The 17565-nt window shown below is 26.3% G+C and overlaps 3 protein-coding genes across 11 annotated transcripts in view; 1 reads left to right on the top strand and 2 right to left on the bottom strand.

Moving 5' to 3' along the window:
- The window catches only part of LOC126907354 (odorant receptor 33b-like), a 91440-nt gene extending 84063 nt beyond the window's left edge, over nt 1-7377 (bottom strand). Inside the window, exon 1 of the mRNA XM_050688573.1 lies at nt 7362-7377. The gene's annotated coding sequence lies outside the window, so the exon portion shown is untranslated. The remainder of the gene's footprint in view (nt 1-7361) is intronic.
- LOC126907347 (odorant receptor 46a-like) overlaps nt 1-17565 on the bottom strand; it is a 101586-nt gene that overhangs the window by 11794 nt on the left and 72227 nt on the right. The window contains exons 1-4 of one of the 6 annotated variants that reach the window (XM_050688559.1): nt 2405-3022; nt 2141-2210; nt 1824-1923; nt 1400-1519 (exon numbers count right to left, since the gene is read on the bottom strand). The exons of 3 other annotated variants lie outside the window; for them this stretch is intronic. In XM_050688559.1, coding sequence (XP_050544516.1) covers nt 1400-1519; nt 1824-1923; nt 2141-2210; nt 2405-2753 — 639 coding nt within the window. In that variant the 5' untranslated portion in view covers nt 2754-3022. Of the gene's footprint in view, nt 1-1399; nt 1520-1823; nt 1924-2140; nt 2211-2404; nt 3023-17565 lie in introns of those variants that run through there. 2 more of the 6 variants (XM_050688560.1, XR_007704487.1) reach the window with 2 other exon arrangements.
- LOC126907346 (trace amine-associated receptor 1) overlaps nt 1-17565 on the top strand; it is a 326541-nt gene that overhangs the window by 242669 nt on the left and 66307 nt on the right. The window lies entirely within an intron of this gene.

Here is a 17565-nt window from a genome sequence, read left to right as displayed (position 1 = left end):
GCAATACTTTTTAATAAAAAAATTTTGTTACTTATGAATAAACACATTAGACTACAAGTAATATGCAATTAAACTTTTTCTATTACTTCTAAGTTTTAATATTATTACTTATTATTAAAAAATAAGTATTTACATATAAAAAAAAAGTCATTAAGAACAAAATAAAAATTGTTTTAAATTAATACTGATTTTGATAATTAATATCTTATTTTTAACAATATAATAAAACAAGGAAAAAAACGCTTTTCTGGGAAAATTACTTAGCGTGCTCGAATTTTCAAATTTTTTTTTTCAACGAAAGTAATCGGTCACCAGACTCTGGGAAAATTATTGGCGAATGTCGGAAAATTTTTGCCACTCGCGAACGAGCGTTTTAAAATTTCGACCGTTTTCGAGAAAAACGCTCGCTGACGCCAGCGTTTTTCGACTTAAGGTTTGAAATTTTTACCAAACCCGACTAATAATATTCCTAAAATATGACAAAAAAATCAATTCAATCCGTTCAATTTTCACCGTTTTACGAGCTTTTTTTTTTTTTTTTTATGTTCACGCGCATGGTTTTAATATGCGCATTAACTCATTTCTCCTCATACGTTTATTCTGAACTTCAATTATATGGTGTAATATGTATTTTTATTAGTACACTATTTTGTATTTGCACATAGCACTATATTTTACCGAGAAATATTATATGTTACACTAGGCTTCGTCTATCTGGTACCCAGACCCGGAGCCCTACGAGCTGTCATCATAAGTAGGCAACTGATTGCGGTAGGGGTACCCGGCTACGCCGGGCACGATAAGTGTTTTTCAGAAAAAATATTATATCAGAATCAGTGTTCATTTTTCAGATTTGAACCCCCCCGTATATAAGGAAATAGTCTGATTTAAAAAAAAAGTATGTCGAATGAAAGATATACCAAATGATAGGTAAAGACATCAAACAACTATAAAAAAAAAAAATTATATAGATATGTTTATTTTTGAAAAAGTTATGGCAGTTTTTAGTAAAAAATTTTTTAAAAATTTCGAAAATTAGCGATTTTTATATTCGTAATGTTTTGGAAGTTTCCACCATTTACGGGGAACGAGGAAAATTTTTCTAAAAAAGTTATTCTTGGTGTACTGCAAATTTTAGGAACGGGCACAATGAACTGTTATATCAAAACATTTAAAAATAGCTACATTTACAGATAAATATTTCATTAAATATAATCAAATATCATTTTAACTATATTTATTATAATTTTTACATACTTTAAACATGGGACGTCATTCGTTCGTTAACACATTTTTGTCAAGAACTATACATAGTTGTTTTAAAAATATTTTAAAACATAAAAGAATACTTATATTAAATTTATATCAACATATAATTTACTTGATTTTGCTCTCTTACTTGATTTTCAAGATAACTATTAAAATAGCACATAATAAATAAAGAAATTAATAGAATTAATGTTGAACTTAATAATTTCATTGAATTAATTGATAAAACACGTTCATTATTAAAATAATTCTGCAAAAAAATTTCTTATCAATTTATAAATATTACACAAACCCAAAGCTTGAAACCGTTACAAAAAAAAAAATTGAATCTATTCCAGTTTTAATAGAATTTTACTTAAAATTGGTAACCAATATAAGTAAAAATTTAATTAACGTAAACTGCCTAATACCAGTAACATTCAGTTAGTGATAAAATAATATTTTAAAGTGGTTCTATGAAATGATAGAACCACTTTTTAGTTAAAAAAAATTAGTTTTAATCGGTTTCAAGCTCTAAAAAAATTACTTTATCGGTAAATTTGAAATGTACATACCAAAATACTCATATATGTTAAAGCAATAAAAGCATAGAAATAGTACCCAAAACTAAACAATATCGTTGGTTTCATGATATCATAAAATTGCTGAATTGAACTAATAAAAGTTAATAATAGTTAAAATAGTAACACCGAATCAGTAATCATTTTATCTACTATGTTATGAATAAAATTTTAAAATGCTTTAGTAGATATGTTAACGAATAGTTACATAATTTCATTTAAAAATTAAAAATTGTACAAAAATGCGAAAAATGTTCATAACACAATGATAATAACAAATTTAAGATTTTTACAATATATAATCAACTTACATGTTTAACTTTGTATAGTCCAAAAGTAATTGTTTGAAATTAATCATGTAATTAAAGCCGTTTCTCTGACCTATTCAGAAAATATGTAAAAATTACTAGCGATAAAAGAAATTGCGATTCCCTTCTATATAATTATAAATATAAAATATAATATAATCATAATCAATTATTTTTAAACATTAGTAGTGTTAAAAAAATTATGTTTTACTTGTGTTGTCAAAAAAAAATTATAAAATAAAAAATAATCATTAGCGTTACACATACCAAATTCTACATTAATTTGTCCAAATTTTTTGCATTTAAAAGCAACGATTTTCAAATGAGCAGATAACATCCAACAAAATTGTACAACTATTACATTGTAGAAAATCAAACCATACATCATGTGTAATAATTCAATAGCTTCTAATAGATATACAATTGGGTAAATTCGATCGTATACTGAAATTGGTATGAAACTGAAAAATGAGTTTAGAACGTTGTTTTGAAAAATTATTAGACTGCCATCTCTTTTTTTAAAAGTAAATTCTTTTATAAACAATGGACTAAAGATCCAAAGTATCCCTCCCAAAAAATATATCATAGTGTATATGTCTATTATTTTAGTACACATAGATTTATTGCTTTCAAATATATATTATCCTTTATAACTAGAAGACAGAAAGTCGCTACTCGTTGCATCGATTAATTTTCTTAATTCATCATATTTTGTGGAAAGTCTATAGGTGTTGAGAAATATTAAAATAGAGCACATCACATTTATAAGTATTTGCACAACTGATAATAAATCATTTGTCACATAGCAAAAACCAATAAACACATAGCAGTTTATTTCAATAAATTCCACTAATAATAATAGGGAATACAGGAATTGGTAAAACTTGAAATTACGAATTGCAGTCAGATTAAAAGGGTTAAAATTATAATAGAGTCTTAGATATCTTAATGTTCGATCGTTTAGAACAAACTTCTCTCGAAATTTATTTTGCATTATACATTTGATATTTGCAGTTCTGCACCTAAATAAGTAATTGTACCTAAAAAATGTTATAAATATTTCAACAAATTACATTTATATCAAGTAATATTTTTTTTACAATAAATTAGATCCAACTGTTAAATAAAGTAAAAAAAAATTTTTTTTTATTAAATTGGGCTGTATGTGGTAATTGATTAACTATGCCTTATGCAATATTTTTAAAAGTAAAAACATATTTAATATTTATTTCTCAAGAGTTAATAATATCTCAAATTCTATAATTTTCAATAAAAAAAACTGATCCCTTCTCCCTTCTTACCTCTTTATGATGATATAAACTTTTGAATCAGTATTTTCAAAATTAATAGATCTTTTATACTATGACAAGACAAATAGTTTAGTCAATAAACGACTAGATATTATAATAAACATACCCACACTTCTCCCGCACTAGTTTAGCAAAGTATTGCAAAATATTGATACAGAAGTATTTGACAACCAGAAATTATTTTAAATATATTATTATAGCTTAGATGATTCGAAGCTGAATAGACTTTCATTTTACCATCACGTTTTTTTTTGTGTCTGTATCACTTTTTCTTAGCTCTCATTTAACCGATTTCTTTCAACGATACGTCAATAGATCACAAATCGAATCTAGACATTATTCTCAAAAATTGAAAACATTTCCGTTGTTCCCCGCAAATGGGGGAAATTTCCAAAAAAAATTACAAATTTAAAAATCGTTAAAGTTTGTCTTTTTTTTACCTATTTTTCTTAAAACTTCCATAACTTTTTTAAAAATCAACATATTTTTTTATACTAAAACCATAGATATTTCCCTTTCATTTGATATCATTTTTATCATTTTTGAAAATCTAACACTTATTCTGCTCACAGGGTGATTTTAAAATAACAACTTTTTTTACAAAAACTAACTTTTTCAACTTCATTTTTGAAAATGTTCCGGAAATACTGCGTCCTTTAAACATATATCAAATTAAAGCTTATGTCATGTACTATAAAATTAAAAAAAAAAATTATTACGACGACCTATCTTGTATGCGCGAATGGCTACCGTATTTAAAAATATGTTATTTTTGTATAAAATTCTGGGTTTTGTATTTTATTTTATTTTAAAATATCTTATTAGAGGAATACACTGACTTTCATGAATATTATATAATTTAATTGACATAGAATAAAGTTCATCAGACATAAGAAATTTAACTTATTTAAATTTTTTTTTCCTTTTTTAAAGTCGAAAAAGTAACTTTTAAATTTGACTTAAATAGCTAATTTTATAGTGCGCAGTAAGCGACGAACAGTTGCCGAATCGGTAACACTTGTGTCTTTCACGCATAGGGTACGAGTTTCAAATCCGTCTGTAGTCATTAATATTTTTAATTTTTTTTTCTTAGTTAGAATAAAATTTTCAAATCATTTGATATTTATCTCATTTAGATTCAATAACTTCAATAAATATAATGTATCCTATCACTATAGACTCCCCCCGTGAGAAGAAATTTATATTCATGTTAATATTATTTTACTATGTAGTTTTTTTTATGACTACGATTTATTTTGCCAACCCTCACTAGACCTACTTTTTTCAATGATACGTCAAATGATTACAATTCGTATTTTGTTTAAGTTATTACTCTTAAAAATCGAAAAAATATTCCTTATTCAAATAAAAAAAAAACCCAGCACAGGGGGGTCGTGGCTCAGTGGTGCCGTGGTATAGTTGAATCAAGTATAATGATATCTGACAATGATTAAAATCACTATCTAAAATAAACGCTTCGATGCAAATCTTTAGATAGTGTTTAATTTTAATTATGTGGATCCATACACTTTTCAATAAGTTATAGCATTATAAAGTTAAATATAATATAAAAAATAAAATCGAGAATTTCCACACGAAAATAGCATTCGTTAGCCATTTTCGCCGTGAAGATAAGTCTAGAGGTCAATTTTTTTTTTTTTTAATATTAAAGTATATTTCATAAGGTTTAATTTAAGATATATATAAAAGTGTCAGACCTTCCGGAACACTTTTAAAAGTTAAGTTGAAAAAGTTCTACTTTATATATGCATTTTTTATATTTGAAGCCCCCCCGTATATAGGGAAATGNTTAAAAGGTTTGCACCCCCCCTGTATAAAGGGAAATGGTCCGATTTTAAAAAAAAGTATGTCGAATGAAAGAAGTATATATAAAGTTACTTCTCATGAAAAAATTGTATTGATCCATACATTTTTTAAAAAGTTATAGCACTTTAAAGTAAAAAATGTAAAATATAATATCAAAAATTTTTTCAAAAAATAGCATATTTTTGCATATAGTAATCATTTTCACCATGAAGACAAGTCCAGAGGTCAAATTTTTTTTTTTCAAATTAAAGTATATTACATTAGCTTTAATTTAAGATATATATAAAAGTGTCAGACCTTCCGGAACATTTTCAAAAGTTAAGTTGAAAAAGTTAATTTTTTGTGAAAAAGTTGTCTTTTTAAATCCCTGAATTTAACGATGGATTTTTACAATTATAATCAAATTTTATAATACGCTCAATTGAGTAAATCTTTTTAACAACTTTTTTTTTATTGTTTTTTTTTAGATATATAACCATTAAAATAAATTAAATTCTGAATATTTCCATTGTAGAATCTTTTTAAACGCCAAAAGTTAATTAGAAATGATTACTATGATTTTTATTTAAGTGATCTATTACAATAAAAATTCAAAAAATCGAATTTTTCTGATAAATGTACTGTAAACAGTAATTATAAAATTTCCTGATTGAATATTAATCTTAACAATTTCATTTTTTTCTATTTAATAATGTCAATTTCAAACTTGCAAGTTGAGCTAAAAATTTAGGTAATAAATTCATTTTTTTTTATTAAAACCTTCACTTTAAAAGACAAAAAAAATTAGGTTCAAAATTATTACTTTTAACATATTAAAAAACAAAATCAATAATAATTTGAAAACAATTAATTTTAAAAATTATATACTATATAATTAAAAGAATTACTAATCTGGGTATAATTAAGGAAATAGAAGTTGATGTAGCTTTTGGAATAATCCATCAATTTTTTAAAATTAAATACTATCTACAGATTTGCATCGAAGCGTTTCTTATGATAGTGATTTTAATCACTATTATTGCTATTTTCATCATGAAGACAAAATAATGTCCGAAATTTTTTTTTTTAATATTAAAGTATATTTCATAAGGTTTAATTTAAGATATATAGAAAAGTGTCAGTATTTTCGGAACACTTTCAAAAATTAAATTGAAAAAGTTCTACTTTCTATATGCATTTTTATGTTTTGAAACCCCTGTATTAAGAGAAATGGTCCGATTTAAAAAAAAAGTATGTCGAATGAAAAAACTATAATATAAATATAAAAGTGTCAGTATTTCCAGATCACTATCAAAAGTTAAGTTGAAAAATTAATTATTTATTGATTAGTTATCATTTGAATCCTCACTCTGGGCAAGTGAAGGGTCAGATTTACAAAAAAAATATACCAAATAATAGATAATTACCTAATATATCTATAAAAAAAAATTGTTTCTATTTATCTATTTTTCAAATAGTTATGGCAGTTTTAAGTAAATGAAAATTGAAAAAATTTCGAAAATTAGCGATTTTTAAATTTGTAATTTTTTTGGAGATTTCCCCCATTAAGGGGGAACGAGAGAAATTTTTTTAATTTTTGAGGGTAATGTCTTCGATTAGATACAATTCGTGATCTTTTGACGTATCGTTGAAAGAAATCGGTTCGGTAAGAGCTGAAAAAAAGTGGTAACAGACACAAAATAATAAATAAAAATAAAATAAATAAAAAACACATCACAGTAAAATTAATACCTTCTCAGCTTCGCATCGAATGAAAATAGTATCAACTTTAATTAAAAAAACTTAAGTTAATACTTAAGTGGACAGAGTAATTTTTTTTTATGCTTTTAAAAATATTGTGTGAGGCATAATAAATTAATCACTTTGTATTATTCATGATGTTTAATAAGAAAAGTAAAAGTTTTATACTTTTCCAATTTTTCTGTATCTATTGTTTTATTTCTTACTTTTTAAACACCATATTTAAATTTTTTCTATTTCTTTATAGAATTAAATATATTTAAGAATGTTATATTATACAATTATGTCAAATAATATCATTAAATAAAATATAATTTCATTAAATTTACGATAAACTGAACATTTACCTTTTAGTTATCACTATGTAACTACTGGCTGTATACTGAAAGTATTTTTAATGAAAATAAGGTAAATTTTATTACTTTTTATTATTTATGAAAATACTGCCGTGACCAAAAAGAAATGACCACTATTTCCCTTTGTCGAGAAAATGATTGACATTTAAATTTCAGGTAATCAAAAGAATATGTATTTACCTAAAATTATATGATATACTATAAATATTAAAATAGTATTATAATATATAGACTTGTGAATAATACCCCTTGCTTTATAATAAAGTCTGTTTCATCAAAAAATAGAAAAAGAAATCAAATGTTAAATATTAATTTCTTTGTTAATTTTATCTTATTTACATTTTTCAAAAAAAAATTACAATACGGTAATTAATTAAATTTTCCGAACAAATTTCAACTACGGTGATTCTTTTGAGTTTTTAAATTTCTAAATAATTTATAATTTGTCAAAAAATACTATGTCGTACAATTTAAAGCATAGTCGTGAGCATGATTTTGTTACGGATAGTTCTACCAGTGGGATGAATAAGGTTCTTCTAATGTCATACATAATAAAATGTGGCTAATGAATTTTAGCACCCTAACTTACAATAATATCCTCCTTTCTTCTGTAGTCTTACATTTTAATACATGTAGTAAATAATACATACACTTAATAAAAAAATATCACCAAACCAGTGTTCACACGTGGATAAGATAAATAAAAAAATAATACCTTTACACAAAATTCAACTACCCTCTTACTCATTCCAAAAAACGCCCACATAAAAGATTCTATCACTTCGAAGTTTGCGACACATTTCACCCTGGACGCTGTAACCCTTATTATTGGTAGTTTAAAGAAATTAAATCTTTCAAACAAAGGAAGACATATGAATCAAGTCGGTTCTGCATAATTATATTAGTTATTCTTTTATAATTTATAGAGTCGAATAGTATGCCAGAACTCAATTCTAGCTCAACGAAATTTGAATTTTGATATAAAAATTAAAAGAACTATGCATTATTGATTTTGATATGTTCTTAGAAATAATCTTGTTTTTATATCACACTTGTACCTGTTCGTATTTTAAGGCAATTTAATGTATGAGTTTTGATTTTAGCCACTTTTTAGAGTAACTAAAAAAAAAAACAAAAATCACAATAATAGCTTATTGACAATCTGTAAAATTTCGAAGCGAAGCTATGATGTGTTTTTTTTTTATATTTATTTTAGCTTCGATGAGAAGCTATGAAGGTATTAATTTTACTATGATGTGTTTTTTTTGTCTGTATACGCTCAATCTCAGCTCTCGCTAGACTATTTTGATGAAAAATATGTCAAAGGTCACAAATCGTATCTAGTCAAAGACATTACCCTTCAAATTTGAAAAAATTCCCTTGTTCTCTGTAAACGGGGGATATCCCCCAAAAAATTACAAATTTAAAAACCGCTAATTTTCAACATTATTTCAATTTCTTTTACTTAAAATTGCCATAACTTATTTAAATATTACCGAATCAATATAATTTTTTTTTATAGATACATTAAATATTAACCTATCATTTTATAAATTTTTGTGAACATTTGACCCTTTAACAGCCCACATGAAGGGTTTCAAAATGGTAACTTTTTGAAACAAAAAATTAACTTTTTCAACTTAACAATTGAAAATGTTCCGGAAAGACTAACACTTTTTATATATACCTTAAATTAAAGATAATATGATATAATTTAGCTAATTGATTTTTTATGACATCGATATTAGCAGGTATACAGTATTGTTATTATCAATTATGACTATCCATAGATATAATTTCTATATTGTCAGTTAGTGTATTTATAAACTCACAACAATGTGCCTTACTACCATTGATAATAACAATGCTGTGTACCTGCTAATATCGATGTCATAAAAAACCAATTATATACCTGTAATTTTAATCTCTAATGTATTATACATGTATATTAACTCAAACTTAGAAACTTTGAGTATTTATATCTAATAAACAAATATAGTTATATTAAAAATTCAAATGCCATTTGCTAATAAATTAAAAACTCAAACATTTTATTAAATTCAAAATATGTATTCCCATTTAAAAAAAATCAAGTTAATGTTTTTAACCTTGAAGGGATGAAAAATATCATGTTTTTACTTCATATTATTTTAGTGTTTTTTGAATCAAACAATATTTTCCTTACTAAAAATTAAAAATTTTCAATAACTACTGAGTAAACAAGTGTCTTATCCTTAATGAATCACCCTGTAGATCGCTTAGTTAGTTGGGCTAAATCAATTGGCTTGACTTTTAATACCTCTAAATGTTATAAAATAACTTTTACACGTATTTCTAATCCTATATCTTCAACTTACTATATTCATAACCATCTTATTTCTTTTGTTCCTTCTATAGTTGACCTTGGGTTTCGTCTCACTCCTACTTTAAATTTTTGACTTCATATTGTAGAAGTATGTTGTAAGGCTCTCAAAACTTTAGGTTTCATTCAGAGAATTTCTCATGAATTTCACCTCTCAAGACCACTAAAAAATCTTTTTTGTTCGCTGGTTCGCTCTATCCTTGGGTATGGTTTGGTGTTATGGGATCCTTATACAGCTACCGACTCTATGATGCTTGAAAGAGTGCAGCGTAAATTTTTACGCTTTGCGGCTCATTTCCTTAATATCCCCTATCCACCTCATGACTTAACTCCTATTCAAAATTTCTTACAACCTCCTTCCTTATCTGCTAGAAGACATGACTCTAATATCCGCTTCCTTTCTAAACTCTCAGCTGGCTTGATTGATTCTCCTGTCCTACTTTCTAAATTGAACTTTCGGGTTCCTGCTCGTTCAACTCGCTATACTGCCCCTTTCCTCATTCCTCATTCATTTTCTAATTATATTTTTCATTCCGCTCTCCTACGTTTAATGCGCATTGCAAATAATGACCCTGACTTTTTACATTCTATTCATTTTTAATTTAGTCATTTAGCCTTCCTATTTAATATTTAAATTTTTGATTATGTTTAAATTTTTCTTTTTCTCTTTGTCAAGCTTAAATTTATTAATGTTTCATTTTTAGTTATTAGATAATTTTAAGTTGTCCAGTTAACTGTCTAATACATATTGTATTTTTTGGGCTATTGCCTGTATAATTTATAATAAATAAATAAAATAGCCTAAGATTTAAATTTAAAATACCTCCACCATATTCAATTTGTAAACCATTACTTGACATTGAATATAAACGGATTATGAATAATATTAAACTCAAGATTAATAATGCAACATATCTAGTTGGGTGGTCCTTAATTTTAAACTTCAAAAATGTATATCCAGATCCCCTCATTTTATTTGATTGACTTATAGAAGTGTGTGTATAAAATTTGAGTTTGTTAGACCCACCCTTTCTCAACCCTCAAAGGGGTTGTGTTTAGGNTTTTTTTTTTATATTTATTTTAGCTTCGATGAGAAGCTATGAAGGTATTAATTTTACTATGATGTGTTTTTTTTGTCTGTATACGCTCAATCTCAGCTCTCGCTAGACTATTTTGATGAAAAATATGTCAAAGGTCACAAATCGTATCTAGTCAAAGACATTACCCTTCAAATTTGAAAAAATTCCCTTGTTCTCTGTAAACGGGGGATATCCCCCAAAAAATTACAAATTTAAAAACCGCTAATTTTCAACATTATTTCAATTTCTTTTACTTAAAATTGCCATAACTTATTTAAATATTACCGAATCAATATAATTTTTTTTTATAGATACATTAAATATTAACCTATCATTTTATAAATTTTTGTGAACATTTGACCCTTTAACAGCCCACATGAAGGGTTTCAAAATGGTAACTTTTTGAAACAAAAAATTAACTATTTCAACTTAACAATTGAAAATGTTCCGGAAAGACTAACACTTTTTATATATACCTTAAATTAAAGATTATATGATATAATTTAGCTAATTGATTTTTTATGACATCGATATTAGCAGGTATACAGTATTGTTATTATCAATTATGACTATCCATAGATATACTTTCTGTATTGTCAGTTAGTGTATTTATAAACTCACAACAATGTGCCTTACTACCATTGATAATAACAATGCTGTGTACCTGCTAATATCGATGTCATAAAAAACCAATTATATACCTGTAATTTTAATCTCTAATGTATTATACATGTATATTAACTCAAACTTAGAAACTTTGAGTATTTATATCTAATAAACAAATATAGTTATATTAAAAATTCAAATGCCATTTGCTAATAAATTAAAAACTCAAACATTTTATTAAATTCAAAATATGTATTCCCATTTAAAAAAAATCAAGTTAATGTTTTTAACCTTGAAGGGATGAAAAATATCATGTTTTTACTTCATATTATTTTAGTGTTTTTTGAATCAAACAATATTTTCCTTACTAAAAATTAAAAATTTTCAATAACTACTGAGTAAACAAGTGTCTTATCCTTAATGAATCACCCTGTAGATCGCTTAGTTAGTTGGGCTAAATCAATTGGCTTGACTTTTAATACCTCTAAATGTTATAAAATAACTTTTACACGTATTTCTAATCCTATATCTTCAACTTACTATATTCATAACCATCTTATTTCTTTTGTTCCTTCTATAGTTGACCTTGGGTTTCGTCTCACTCCTACTTTAAATTTTTGACTTCATATTGTAGAAGTATGTTGTAAGGCTCTGAAAACTTTAGGTTTCATTCAGAGAATTTCTCATGAATTTCACCTCTCAAGACCACTAAAAAATCTTTTTTGTTCGCTGGTTCGCTCTATCCTTGGGTATGGTTTGGTGTTATGGGATCCTTATACAGCTACCGACTCTATGATGCTTGAAAGAGTGCAGCGTAAATTTTTACGCTTTGCGGCTCATTTCCTTAATATCCCCTATCCACCTCATGACTTAACTCCTATTCAAAATTTCTTACAACCTCCTTCCTTATCTGCTAGAAGACATGACTCTAATATCCGCTTCCTTTCTAAACTCTCAGCTGGCTTGATTGATTCTCCTGTCCTACTTTCTAAATTGAACTTTCGGGTTCCTGCTCGTTCAACTCGCTATACTGCCTCTTTCCTCATTCCTCATTCATTTTCTAATTATATTTTTCATTCCGCTCTCCTACGTTTAATGCGCATTGCAAATAATGACCCTGACTTTTTACATTCTATTCATTTTTAATTTAGTCATTTAGCCTTCCTATTTAATATTTAAATTTTTGATTATGTTTAAATTTTTCTTTTTCTCTTTGTCAAGCTTAAATTTATTAATGTTTCATTTTTAGTTATTAGATAATTTTAAGTTGTCCAGTTAACTGTCTAATACATATTGTATTTTTTGGGCTATTGCCTGTATAATTTATAATAAATAAATAAAATAGCCTAAGATTTAAATTTAAAATACCTCCACCATATTCAATTTGTAAACCATTACTTGACATTGAATATAAACGGATTATGAATAATATTAAACTCAAGATTAATAATGCAACATATCTAGTTGGGTGGTCCTTAATTTTAAACTTCAAAAATGTATATCCAGATCCCCTCATTTTATTTGATTGACTTATAGAAGTGTGTGTATAAAATTTGAGTTTGTTAGACCCACCCTTTCTCAACCCTCAACGGGGTTGTGTTTAGGCGATTAGGGACTTAAAAACTGTTTTTGTAACATAACTCATTCAATTTTATATTTATGAAAAAAAATTACTTAACTAATTTTGTCGATCGCATTATTAACTGAAATAAAGTATTTATGATATTTTCAGTATTTTTTTTTCTTTTATAATATTTAAAAAGTGCTAAATATATTTCACAAATTTTCACAAAATATTCAGTTTTTTTATATAACCCGTTAAATTTAGTATTTATACAAAAAATGTTTTTATTATTTTTTGTTGAACATATCATCTACAATAAAAATGTATAAATAAGACTTTTTGTAATATTTAATGTTTTGCTTATAATTAATAAAAAAGGTAAGAAGTAAATGTTATTTTTATAATATTTATTTTTAAATTACAAATGAGTCTCCCATAAGAAAACGTGTTTTTATGTTGATAATGTGAAATAATTAAAACTTTCATATAAATGTGCAAGAATACACTTTGACTCTAATTCTGCAGCAGAGTAGAGATAAAAATTCTAAGAATATGTCAATCTGTTCATTTTTTCACCTAAAAATAATAAGTAGTTACGTTTTGGTTGTACAGTTGTGCACAGTTTATTTTATTTTTGCGTTTCTGATTTATTTAATTTAATTACATCCATATATTAACCAAAATGTTAAAAAAATTTTTTAGTCGGTTCAATGAAAAGTCAAATAATCAGTTCTAAATTATCGTCAAAAAAGAATTGTATGGTCGCTTAATTTTATAACATGCCATTCGTGAATCTGAATCTGAATATGAAATAGTCTGTTTTATTGTAAAATGTTATATTCAACCACGAATTTCAGTTCCAGAACTATAAAAATTTGTTCCGACAACCTATTTTCTATGTGCAAATAGCATTCGAAGTAATACGAAAAATAGGAGTAACTCCTATATTATAAAAAATAAAGTAAGTACTGGTTTGTAATTTTAAAAGGGAAAATAATTTATATATATATATGTATATATATGTTTTTTTAGCTTCGATGCGAAGCTGAGAAGATATTGGTTTTACTAAGATGTGTGTTTTTTTTTTTTTGTGTGTCTGTTACCACTTTTTCTCAGCTCTCACCGAACCGATTTCTTTCAATGATACGTCAAAAGATCATAAATTGTAACTAGTCGAAGACATTACCCTCNAAAAATTAAAAAAATTTCTCTCGTTCCCCCTTAATGGGGGAAATCTCCAAAAAAATTACAAATTTAAAAATCGCTAATTTTCGAAATTTTTTCAATTTTCATTTACTTAAAACTGCCATAACTATTTGAAAAATAGATAAATAGAAACAATTTTTTTTACTTAAAATTGCTATTACTTTTTTAAAAATAACCCAATCAATATAATTTTTATATAGATGCATGATATCATTACCTTTCATTTGGTATATTTTTTTTTTATATCTGAACCTTTACCTGCCCACAGGGGGGATTTAAAATGACAACTTTTTCACAAAAAATTAACTTTTTCAACTTAAATTTTGAAAATGTTCCGGAAAGTCTGACACTTATATATATATATCTTAAATTATAGCTAATATAATGTACTTTATCATGAAAAAAAAAAATTCGGACTTTATTTTATCTTCACGGTGAAATTGGCACCGAATGCTATTTTTGTGTGAAAATTTTCGATTTTGTATTTTACATTTTTAACTTTATTATGCTATATCTTTTTGATAAGTGTATGGATAAACATAATTTTTTAATGAGAAATAATATTTTTTAATAATCCCTTTTTCCTTCGACATACTTTATCTTAATCAGGATATTAATAAGGAACTAACAGATTATGTAGCTTTTGGAATAATATACCAATTTTTTTAATTAAACACTATCTAAAGATTTGCATCGAAGCCCTTTTTTTTTGATAGTGATTTTAATCACTGTCAGATATCATTATACTTGATTCAACTATGCCACGTCATCACTGTGCCGCGACCCCCCTGTGCTGGTTTTTTTTTTACTTTAATTGATATAAGAGTTATGAAATTATTATTTTTTATTTTTTTGTTTAGATATAAAATAGTATGTGGTTTGTTTCGTTTTATGTTAAATATTTAAAAAGTTATTAAAAAGTCTTTAAAAGTGTTTAAAGAGATGATTTTCTAAATTAAAATTTTTTTTTGCTTCTATGCGAAGTTAAAATGGTATTAATTTTACTATGATTTGTTTTTTTGTATATATTGTAATGAATAAATCAACTAGCATATCTAATCCATCATCATCAAGCAGTTTTAAGAACTCAGAACTTCATCAGGGCCTGTTGCTTTCATTGATTTGGCACTCTTCATTATAAAAGTTATTTTCTCTTCTATTATACTAAATGCTTCATCCAATCTGAGACTAACTTATTCTACCCTGTTTTGGGAAAAAAGTTATTGTACATATTCAATAAATCTTCTAATCCTTTTTTTTTTTGTATCTGTTACAATACTACCATCATTTTACCTTTTAATACCAACTTTCTTTTTCCTAGTAGTGCTAGTCATTTAAATTTCTCAACATTTTTCTATATTGAATTTCTCCTTGGCTTTTCTTATTTCTCTTTTAATTACTGCATTGACTTTTTTGTATTGTTGCACACTTATATTTTTAAATTTACACCTTTGCTCTATAAGGTTCAAAATTTCTTCTGTCGTCCATTCTTTCTTCTTTATTCTATCAGGCATTAGCTCTTTTTTACATTTGTTCAGTAGGATTGATTGAATGTCTTACCATCTGATGTTAACACTATTGGTATTTAGGTTTTCATATTGAACATCTAGTAATTTTTTGTTTATATTTTCCTTGAATTTCTGTTCTATTTCAACATTTTTTAACTTTGCAAGATCCAAAACCACTATATTATTACTTGAAGATTTATCTTTGTTCTTATAATAACTTTTAACAATATCAGGTAATAACAAATTAATACGAACTCAAATGTGTTAGTTCATAAATTAACACGTAAGAATTTCGACAATGATGATTACGAACTCAACGTATCGATGTCTAGAGCGCTATTCGAACAGCTCAATGAATATCTGGAGACAGACTCCCTCAAACTCTCAGCACTCAGCCCCGACTGAGAATCATTACTCTGCCTTTTATAGTATTTTTTATCCCCAAACAATCATCATTGTGTCATTTATTGAATAAAATTTTAATAAAAGTGTTAATAATTTTAAATGAAAAACCATTATTGTGGACACAAACAGAGTAGCCCACTGTTATTTCATATTCTGATAGTGACGAGTATATTACGACAGTTCTCAGATGAAATAAAAATAAAACAAGGAGTTAGACATGGTTGTGTTTTATATCCTTTATTATTCAATATTTACAGTGAAGCAATATTTGAAGAAACAACCTAAGATATGCTGATGACACAGTCATTTTGGCGAGTACCATAGCTCATCTGCAAAGAAACATGGACAGGCTCAATGTTGCATGCAATAAATATGGACTTGAGATGAATGCTAAAAAAACTAAATTCATGTTAATAGCAAAAGACCAAACAGACAATCGCAACGATAAAGCCAAATTCATTTTGAATAACGCTTTAATAGGAAGAGTATATTCATACAAGTATCTTGGAACATGGATTAATAGTAACGGGGATCAAATGTCGAATTGAAATTGCTAGATCAACATTCTCTAGATTATGAAAAAGTTTTTCAACCCGAAATCTACCTTTAGATTTAAGAACTAGGATGTTGAAGTGCAACGTATATTTTACCCTGTTGTATGGAATGGAAACTTGGACACTGAAGAAAGCAGATATTCAAAATTTACAAGCATTTGAGATGTGGTGTTTCTGTAGAATTCTTAACATATCTTGGGTTGATAAAGTTACAAACGCAATAAGTCTGAGAAGAATAAACAAAGAACCAGAGGTGATAAAATCTAGAGAGCTTCAATATTTTGAACATATACTGAGGAGCGAGAAATATCAACTCTTACATTTATTAATACAGAAAATATTTGCGGTAAGAGGAGAAGGGGAAGACCCAAAATAGACTGGCTAAAAAATTTAAGAGAGTGGTTCTAATGCAACACTATGAAACTATTCAGTACAGCCAAGAAGAACAAAGACCTTATAGCCATGATGATTTTCATATTTTGATAGAAGAGGAACATTAAGAAGAAGAAGTACTGCTAAGTACTTGCGAGGATCGTAAAGAAACAATTGTCACCTAGGCCATATGTATTGTATTCGGCTGTCCGCGAATATCTAAAATGTTTACGTGTGCAGTTAGCCCTCGCGTTAGTATTATTATGTATTACTGTGTCAATGCTCTAAGGTCATGTTAACTACTTTTAATAAATTTTTTTTTTCTTAGAATATTTAGCAAGCTTCCATTAAGATTTTCAATCTTAATTGACCATAAATTTTTACCTTATAAGTTGATATCATATTGAATTTAAATTCTAAATAAAAACTTGTGATTTTATCGCAATTTTATCACGATTTTATTTATGTCCACTATGAAAATACGTATATTTTGCTGTGTTTAAACTGTAACGGCATTTATATCACCAGTCGAACACATA

Source organism: Daktulosphaira vitifoliae, unplaced genomic scaffold (genome assembly GCF_025091365.1).
Source record: "Daktulosphaira vitifoliae isolate Bord-2020 unplaced genomic scaffold, ASM2509136v1 Scaffold_5, whole genome shotgun sequence".
Classification (NCBI taxonomy): domain Eukaryota; kingdom Metazoa; phylum Arthropoda; class Insecta; order Hemiptera; family Phylloxeridae; genus Daktulosphaira; species Daktulosphaira vitifoliae.
This window is presented reverse-complemented; position numbering and strand designations above follow the sequence as displayed.